Source organism: Taudactylus pleione, unplaced genomic scaffold (genome assembly GCF_031769625.1).
Source record: "Taudactylus pleione unplaced genomic scaffold, aTauple2 ptg000329l, whole genome shotgun sequence".
Classification (NCBI taxonomy): domain Eukaryota; kingdom Metazoa; phylum Chordata; class Amphibia; order Anura; family Myobatrachidae; genus Taudactylus; species Taudactylus pleione.
Window position 1 is genome coordinate 9,855,745 of NW_028284730.1, and position 10,386 is coordinate 9,866,130.

At 41.6% G+C, this 10,386-nt stretch overlaps 1 protein-coding gene across 1 annotated transcript; it reads left to right on the plus strand.

Annotated features, from left to right (window-relative positions):
• Positions 1–316: 316 nt before the first annotated feature.
• LOC148509343 (olfactory receptor 8D1-like) lies at positions 317–1,243 on the plus strand. The gene has a single exon (XM_088443467.1). The coding sequence runs from the start codon at positions 317–319 to the stop codon at positions 1,241–1,243; it is 927 nt and encodes a 308-aa protein (XP_088299593.1).
• Positions 1,244–10,386: the final 9,143 nt, after the last annotated feature.

Consider the following 10,386-nt stretch of genomic DNA (forward strand, 5'->3'; position numbering starts at 1 on the left):
ATATATAATTTTGAATGGTCATATTGTTTCAGTTTGCACTGTACATAAAGTATACTGGCAAATTCCATTTTATTTATTGTTTATTTCCTGTGTCAGCAGTTACCTGGTCCTGTTTCACATAGAATGTTGAAGGTGACAAATAGAACACAGTCTGCATATTTTCAGCACCTTGGATAGAGGAAGTCATTAATGATTGCATCATCGGAACGCAACACATGAAAGAACGTCCGTGTTACTAAATGATCACTCCTAAACGTATTGCTATGGTATAAACTAACATTACTAGTCAACACCAATGAGAAAACAAAATCATACAATGTATATGGAGTTTATTTTGGTGGGGTTTTCCAATTTCACTGACCTACAAACTCCATTTGTTTTGTTTTTTATTTTCTCTTATGTTACCACATTGATGGCAAACTTGCTCCTCATCACGGTCATATACCTGAGTCCCTTACAGGAAAGCCCCATGTATTTCTTCCTGTCTAACCTGGCCTGCTTGGACATCCTATACACATCTGTCACTGCTCCAAGGCTAATAAATACATTCATTAATGCCAATAGCACAATCTCCCTCTCAGCTTGCACAACCCAATATACATTTTTTCTTGCTTTTACAGCTACTGAGTATTTCCTACTCACAGCTATGTCTTATGATCGTTATGTTGCTGTCTGTAGACCTCTACATTATTATATGGTCCTCAACAGGAGATTCTGTAGAGTAATATCCATGACTGTCTGGCTGAGCGGGTTTGTTTCTTGTATACCTATCGCTGTAGCTATATCTCAGAATGTCTACTGCTCCTCCAATGTAATTAATCATTTCTTTTGCGATGTTGCCATATTGCTTGACCTGTCTTGCACTAGCACAGCCATAACCCAGGTCACTATATTTGTTGAAGGTGTCTTGTTTCTGACAACCTGTTTCCTGCCCACTGTGATCTCTTACGTGTTTATCATTAAATCTGTTTCCAGAATAACATCTTCAATAGGGAAATATAAAACCTTCTCCACCTGCACCTCACACTTGACCACAGTCAGTCTGTTCTATTCTGTGATTTTTGTCTTGTACATGATTCCAAAATCAGCTGTTACCCAAGACCAGCGCAAAGTGATGAGTGTTCTGTATTGTAATGCCATTCCCATGTTGAACCCACTTGTGTACAGCTTTAGGAATAAAGACGTAAAGAGCGCATTGCGAAGTGTCTTGAGACAGAGAACATTGGAACAGCTAATCAAGTAGCTGATAAAAATGCCTGATCTAAAATATTGAAGATTGTACTATATTGTGCCCTCATCATTAAAATATATATCTATAAATGTTGATAGACACCACAGTTTTAGTGAATAGGGAAAGAAAATGGTGAAATATTAAAAACAAACATGATATTAATTGTTTTGGCACTTTATTATTATTATTACATTTTATTTATTTATAGGGCGCCACAAGTGGTCCGCAGCGCCGTACATACAGTACAGGGTGCACTGAAACTTACTTTACAATACAGTAACCAAAATATAAACAGAACACAAGTAACAATTAGCAACACAATTCTCCATACATAATACAGCTGGGAAGGTGAAGGCTGTCATTGAGTGCTAGAGAAGAGGGCATTGATAGGGATGAGCTTACAATCTGAGAGACAGACAGATGACATGAGGCATGAGTGTGTAGATGGGGACCTGAGTGCAGGAAGTAGGCAAGGTGGAGATGGTTGAGGCAGGAGGGAGAGCGACCACGGTTATGTGGTGGAAGGGTATGCTTTGATGAACAGGTGGGTTTTCAGTGCATGTTTGAAGCTCTGCAAGGTCGGGGAGAGACTGATCAAGTGAGGGAGCTCATTCCAGTGAAGGGGGGCTACATGGGCAAAATCTTGGATACGAGCATGAGATGAAGTAACCAGGGTGGAGGAGAGACAACAGTCATTGGCAGACCGGAGTGGGCGGGAGGGAGTATGTAAGGAGATGAAGTTTGAGATGTAGGGAGCAGTGGAGTTATAAAGGGTCTGGTATGTGAAGATGAGGAGTTTGAAGAGGATTCTGTAGGGGAGTGAGTGCCAGTTCAGGTTTTGGCAGTGGGGAGCAGCAGAAGTGGAATGGCTGGAGAGGAAGATAAGTTTAACTGCAGCATTGAGAACAGATTGGAGGGGAGCAAGATGGTAATGTGGGAGGCCAAAGAGGAGAAGGTTGCAGTAGTCGAGCTGAGAAATGATTAGTGAATGAATAATCAGTTTGGTAGCATTCTGGGAGAGGAAAGGCCTAATGTAAGCGATGTTGCATAGCTGGAACCAACAGGATTGAGCCAGAGATTGAATGTGGGGGGTGAAGGAGAGGGTGGAGTCAAGGGTGATACCCAAGCAGGGAAGTTGGGTGACAGGGGAGATGATGGTGTTGTCAACAGTGATAGCAAGATTGGTTGGAGTGGAGACTTTATTACGGGGAGAAATGAGGAGTTTGGTTTTGTCCATGTTGAGCTTCAGAGAGTGCTCAGATATCCAGGAAGAGATGGTGGAGAGGCAGATGGATACCTGAGAGAGGACAGAAGGGGAGAGTTCAAGAGAGGAGAGGTATAGTTGCATGTCATTGGCATAGATGTGGTATTAGAGGCCGAATGAGCTGATGAGTTCTTCTAGTGTGGAGGTGTACAGGGAAAAGAGCAGGGGGCCCAGGACAGAATCCTGCAGGACACCAACATGAAGGGTGGAAGGGGGGAGGTAGAGCCAGAGGCAGACACAGAAAAGGAGCAGTTGGTGAGGTAAGAGGTGAACCAGGTGTGGACGGTGCTAGAGATGCCTAAGGTCTGAAGGGTGAGGAGGAGGAGAGTATGATCCATGGTGTTGAATGCTGCAGAGAGGTCCAGGAGGATAAGCAGAGTGAAATGGCCCCTGGATTTGGCTGCAAGCAGGTCATTGGTGACTTTGGCCAGGGCAGTTTAAGTGGAGTGATGTGGGTGAAAGCCAGATTGGAGAGATAGCTGGCGAGGCAGCTGTAAACAAGCCACTCAAGTAGTTTGGAAACACAAGAGCAAAATCTACATATATAGAAAAATCTATATATATATACCCTCTGCGCTAATTAAAAATGAACTACAAATATGTGAAGTGACAGATGAACCACAACAACTATTGATGGTATATAAATTGTTCAGGACTCGATCAAAAAATTAATAAAACATTTAATCATACACATATAACCATTAGAAATATATCACATAATACATATGATGAAATCCATTTTGAAATAGCCTACAAATTGATAGCAATTGCTTAATTTTTACAATACACAGCACCTCAAGCGATGATTGTAATAATATTACTCAATTTGTTGTACAATTAATAAAATGTCCTGGCACAGTCCGTATTCCAGCATATAAAAAATATATATATCTCAGTGAGGACTTATTCTGAGTAATATTAGTACAATCATCGCTTGAGGTGCTGTGTATTGTAAAAATTAAGCAATTGCTATCAATTTGTAGGCTATTTCAAAATGGATGTCATCATATGTATTATGTGATATATTTCTAATGGTTATATGTGTATGAATAAATGTTTTATTAATTTTTTGATCGAGTCCTGAACAATTTATATACCATCAATAGTTGTTGTGGTTCATCTGCCACTTCACATATTTGTAGTTCATTTTTAATTAGCGCAGAGGGTAACTATATATATATAGATTTTTCTATATATGTAGATTTTGCTCTTGTGTTTTCAATTAGGGTAAGTTTATTCACAGACTCACCCAATCTTCTGCAGCTGAGGCTTTCATTTAGATTCAAGTATATATATATATATATATATATATTTATTTTTAGTATTAAGCGCCGGAGTAATTTTTTCTGTTTGTTGGTCAAGTAGTTTGGAGGTTTTTTAAGAATAGGTGTGACAAGAGCATGTTTGAATGATGAGAGAGATAAGTTGAAAAGGTGAGCAAGGTGGGAGCAGGCGGTGGTGGAGAGGGAGCGTAGAAGGTGACAAGGGAGGGGGTCAAGGGAGCAGATAGAGGGTGGAGAGGGCAAGATGATGGAGTGGACCTCGTCACCCATGGCAGCACCTGAAGGAGCACAAGGTGGGGTGGTCGAGAGATGCGGATGGTGGGGGAGGTGGGGTTGCAGCAGGGAGATTGGAGGATATAATGTGACTGATTGCCTCCTTTTTCTCTTCTAAAATTGAGGCAAAGTAAAATGCAGTGAAGGATGATGGGAGGGGTGGGTGAAACAGAGTGTTGAAAGTACCAAAGAGGCAGCAGGGATTGGAGGACTGAGAGGAGATGAGCAACTAGAATTAGGATTGCTTGGCGAGGGAGAGGGTTGAGCTGTAGGAAGAGAGGACTAACTTGAAGTGAAGGAAGTCTGCCAGAGAGAGAGATTTCCTCCAGAGGCGCTCGGCGATGCATGAGGATTTTTTGAAAAACTAGGTCAGTTTGGAGTGCCGGGGTTGGGGTTTGGACTGACGGAGGGGTACAGAGGAGATGGGGGCAATGGAATCAATTGCAGAAGTGAGGATGATGTTGTAGAAGGAGGCCACCTGGTTGGGGCAGGCCATGGTTGATAGGGGAGAGAGGAGAGTGTCAAGTGAGGAAGACAGGACAGCAGGGTTGAGAGTCTCAAGATTGCATCTGGTGATGGTGGCTTTGGGTGAGGGGAGGAGGGGAGGAGTTGAGAGAGTGAAGGAGAGTAGATGGTAGTAAGAGAGTGGAAAGGGAGAGTTGGAGAAGTCAGAGAGAGCACATAGATGGGTCAAGGGAGTGGCTGAGACAGTGGGTAGTGGCGGAGGTCCATTGAGAAAGACCAAAGGAGGAGAGGGCCAGAAGATTGGTGGATGCAGAATTCGGGATGTTAAAGTCACCAAGGATTATAGAGGGGAGGTTGAGGAAGTGGGGAAGCCAGGCAGCAAAGTTGTCGAGGAATTGAGTGGGGTAGCCTGGGGGATGGAGAGTAGAAGAGACGGATAGAGTGAACCTCAAAGGTGGAGAAAGAAAGGGAGGGCTCAGGTGGGATAATGCAAAAGATGCAGTTGGGGGATAAGAGGATGCCCACTCTGCCTCCTTAGCGGTTGTCAGGCCTGACAGAGTGGCTGAAGGAAAGGTCCCCATAGGAGAGGGCAGCAGGGGAAGCCCCATAGGAGAGGGCAGCAGGGGAAGCAGTGTCAGAGGAGGAGAGCCAGGTTTCGATGATGGTGAGAAGATTTACAGAGTGGGAAATAAAGAGGTCGTGGATAGCGGGCAGTTTATTGCAGATGGATCTGGTATTTCAGAGGGCACAGGAGAATAGGAAGGAGGGGACGGGGCATATGTGGATGAGATTGGCTGGGTTGTAGGTTAGGGGAGGAGGGCTAAATCTAAGGAGAAGATGTGAGCCAGTGGAGATGGTTGGTATGGGGCAGGGGCGAGAAGACATGGTGGCTGACTCAGGGTGGAGGTAGGAAGGTTAGAGCAAAGGATGGCAAGTGAGCAAATAGGAGGAGGGCAGAAAAGCACAGCAGAGGATGCAGGTATTTAGAGGGGAGGCAGACAATTAGACAGTATAATACATTGGTGGAATAATGGAAATGAGTAGGTAAATAGTGTTGGAGGAATAAAAGTCAAATGAAGAGTAGTAAATAATACACTGGTAAGAAGTACATTTAGATAGGGTAATCAAGTATATAAAAAGAAAAATGACATTGTTTGGGATGTGCATTCAGATGTTTCTCAGAAACTGAAATTTCAACAGCAAGTAGCTGCTGCTGAGGAGAAAAGTTTTGCAGTGTCCAAATCAAGGTGATCAGTGTAGAGTGTGCAGGTTATGCAGTGTCCAAACCAGGGAGATCAGTGTAGAGTGTGCAGGTTATGCAATGTCCAAACCAGGGAGATCAGTGTAGAGTGTGCAGGTTATGCAGTGTCCAAACCAGGGAGATCAGTGTAGAGTGTGCAGTTTATGCAGTGTCCAAACCAGGGAGATCAGTGTAGAGTGTGCAGGTTATGCAGTGTCCAAACCAGTGAGATCAGTGTAGAGTGTGCAGGTTATGCAGACTGCTGGAGTTATTTTTGTTGACTCACTGCGTTGCTTGAGTGTAGTCCATCTGTGTAAGTGTTGGCTTGCAGTTTGTTTCCTTCGGTTTAACGCCAGTATAAAGCTGATATTAATTTTAAATGCGCAATACACTTTAGAAGTAAACATTTCAGATACTAAACGCCCTAACGCCCTAACAGCCTAAACGGCCTAGCAGTCTACTCTGAAGTGAATATCTAAGACTACAATCATGAGTGCATCCTGATTTGGCTGAAATTGTATACAGTAGCTTAAATCAGGAATTAAAAGAGTGGAAATACTGATCAGTAAAAAAGCTAAGCAGATGAAAGAAAATATAGTAGAACAGACAAAATAATGCTAATATTGAGACAGATGCGGGGCTTATTGACAGTAAGCAGTGTACGAGCACAGAGCAGCTCAATGACCCAGGGATCAATGACACAGGCAGGTTCCCATGTGTTTGTTTTTTTCTGCTAAAGCCTTCCAGGAAACCAGGTATTATGTATCTCTCTCCAAATACAAGAGTCTAGATTTGTGTGTACTCTATTATAATAGGAGTGCATGCATTCTGAGACCTTGAAATACAGTTCTGTCAATGCTGCCTATTTCCAGTTGACTGGTTTTAATTTGGCAGAACTAGTTGGAACCATGGATGAGGATCAGGAGTTGAGCTGCAGATTTCAGACTCCTGAGAAGAAACATGAGCACTAGTGCATTCAAAGAAATCTCTACTTTAGCAAACAATAAAAAAGTTATAGGAACAAATAGACTCCTTAGGTGACTGCAAGGTGATAGCAGGAAACAGGAAGGCTGAAATTGTTCACTGTGGCTGATTATCATCGGTGTGGCATTGTGGGGGAGAAACTTTATTGTTTTTTTTAATGCACAATCCCTGCCTGACGGAACCGAAACCCAGGGACAGTGCTATTGGTGCATCAGCTGCAACAGTGCAACAGCTGTCCCAGGGACAGCTGTTGGTGCATCAGGCACCAACAGCTGCAGCTGTCAAAATCGATAGCTGCAGCTGTCGGAACGGTCAGTGCCACAAAATGAAAAGCCATCCTAAGTGGTATAAGTGCATATTTCGAAAGTGTAGTGGGAACGCTACTCCTGTCAAGAAATACACTAACCTCCTAAGGTCCTACATATAGATGGAAGTACCACAATAATATGATATGTAAACCCATGTGTATGATCAAATAGAAGAGCCTAAATTCTAATGGAAATCTAGTTCAATAGTTTTGTAAAGTCCTTCTGGAAGCAATGTATGGAGCGAATGAATCCAATAGGCTTCCCTCATACAGGAGTAGCGTTCCCACTACACTTTCGATATATGCACTTATACCACTTAGGATGGCTTTTGGTGGCTTGCTCCACATGAATAGAAGTAGAATAATATGCCACAAGTTTCATTTTGTGGTATTTTGTATAGGATTACATACTGGCTGTTCAATTCTAAAGTTATGCCACTGTAAATGATTATTACATATTTTCAAATGGTCTCTTTGTACAATTTCAGATATGCATTAATATATGACATGACGTTTTCTTCTACATTCAATGCACATACGTTCATGTCTATATAATACGTTTATTCTAGATGGCATTTTTATATAAATCTAATATATTTGATGCAAAATACATCTTACTCTTTTAAAATGAAACAAACATGTATTTTTTAGGTATTGGAGGATATACATAAGGGAGAAATAAATCTCATTAAATAAACTCAGAAACAAAAGAAAATATACACATTATATTGAATGAGCTTCTATGGAGAATCACTAGAAAAATGTTAGAAACATGCCACTTATTGTTATTATGATATATCTTTCTCTCCTTTTCCTTTTGTACTTTTTGTTGCTTCAACATATTTTAATCTTCTTATATAAACATGCGTTCTATACAACATTCCCTTCTCTGTTTATCTATTTACAAATAAATTGAGTAAATAATGAATTATGCATATTGCTTTAAATAACATTGATACCACTTATACGTAAAACAACATAGAGAAGTACAATTATTTCTAATATTTTATGCTATTTTAGTGAACTGATTAACACAAAGACTCTTTACTTTTAATCTTATTTTTAATTTTATTTTCAATGTAAGTTGTGCACATATAGTATCTTTTGTTAGATACTAATTATATATGTAGAGTAGTGCTATTGAATCTCACTGAAACCTGTTTAACCTACTGTTGGAAATTCACACTAATTAATAGGCAATTAAAGCCCTTTAAGTAGCCGCTACCAGCCAAGTGAGACCCATGCCTTCTGAGGAAACCGGGGTTGCCATTCCCGGAGAAACGCGTCAAGGACGGAGATCCTGATCAGCCCCAACCCTCCAGAATACCTTGCTCATAGACTTACCTGCTTCCACACCTCGGTACTGCTTGGACGGAGACAGTTATACAATGAATTCGCTCAGTGTGACTCCACTGAAGACATCAGTGGTCCCGCTGCTACTCTCTTACTCACCGTGCTATGAGTGACTGCACCAGACCACCCCGGATTGCTAAGAGGACTTAAAAGCCTGTCTGCACTCCCGCCGACGAGCGGTCGAGAGCATGTCTGCATAAGACTTCTATTAGTGAGTACACAATATAAAGCATTTATTTCACACTGTATTTTAAACATAACAAGTGGATCAAGTCCAATACATTGCAATGCATACAGAAGGTTTTCAACTGTCATCTGGGGTCAACATTCTTATTTAAGCGCTTATTGAAGAACAGGTACAAAATCACTTACCATACCCACATGTCAGTAATTGGGTATTTTTTTTGAGCCATCTGTTTAAGAAAGGATTCTGGGGACTGAATATAGAGCTTGATCAGATCACAGCACTGGATTGTTTCATCTTTTATATATTTTTTTTTTTTTATGTTTGTTACTTTATTTTAATAAATATATTGTTTTTATAATTGTGTGGTTATTTAAACCAGTGCTCCACATCCATCTATGTAGGTTGAATATATGCACTATTCTACAATCCAACTCCCCTGCTCTGCAGAGCATTGCAAAATGTCGAGGAGTCTTGGGAAGCAGCAGGAGATCCTTGCACCAGCCCTGGAAATATGGTGTATATACACATTGACCTCCTTATACACAGCATATTGTAGGTAATACAATATTAGCAATTAACACTGGCCAATAGAATAAGTTTTAGGGGAGAGGATCTTAGAAATTTACTTTCTGTATAAAACATATACTGTACATCTCATATAAAAGATATAAGTGGTCAAAAAAAGATTAAATATCCCATAATAAATAATAAATATACATACATAATACAACCAGTAGGAGACACAACTGAGCTTTCTAAGCACACAGGACCTCATTCAGAGTTGGTCGTTGCGGCTGCTCGGTTGTAAGGTAAAAGGGGCCGGATATGCAAATGAAGCGCTCGCAAGTTGCGTCGTTAAGTTGGGATCGTTAGCTGGACAAGCAAGGGAAGGATGCGGCCGTAAGACTAAAAAAACGCCCCCATCTCGTTCACAATACATGTCATCTCCAGGCATATAAGGATTAATCAAGACCATCGGGAACCATCGGAGCTGATCGTAGAGCTTAAGGTAGACCATACCCTCTCTTTAGCACTACGATCAAGTCAGTGTTAAAACCTCCCATGTCACATGTGCCATGACACTACTTAGTTAATTATGCACTCCCATAAAACGCTGTTTGCATAGTCAGGCACGCCTGCGTTCGGATCTCCACTCCCCTGTTCACAAGCACCTTCCCCTGTTACCACCCACAAACGCCTCGTCCTGTCACTCAAACTAACGACCTGGCCAAGTTGAAGGAGAGAGAAATTTGTGATTGTAATAGCTAGTTTGCGCACGCGCATTGCGAATTTTACGCATGCGCAGTTTAGCGAACATCGGTGGCGTACGACCGAGCGGCCGCAACGACCGCCTCTGAATGAGGTCCACAGTCTCCCACTACATTTTAAAATATGTGTCTTTTAATGGCCGGAACTCTCTGCAACACTGAATGAGCACTCAGATCCACAAACAGCAGACTTGCTAGGATAATCTGCTGCCACTGGGAATGTGCAATAGTTCCATTCCGTCCCTTATACTGCATGTTATGGCTTTAGCTATAGTAAAATCATATTATATTACACTGCTATTGTGGTCATGATTTGCTGGCTTGGGTGTGGGGTTCTTGATAACAGAAACACCCCCCCCCCCTGCATTTGCCTATGCAGTTGATCTTCCATTTTCTGTATTTTTAGGTCCTGTAAACATAAAGCCTTATACGCTGTCCTTGCTTTTCGTAGAGTATTTAAAGTATGTTTTCAACTCATTATTGTACACTATGGGCCAATTTCAAAGTTAGGTGCAAATTACAAAAAAAAAG

Bases quoted from the DNA above. Each gene is read 5' to 3' on its own strand.
- LOC148509343 (XM_088443467.1), top strand. From the start codon at position 317: ATGTATATGGAGTTTATTTTGGTGGGGTTTTCCAATTTCACTGACCTA.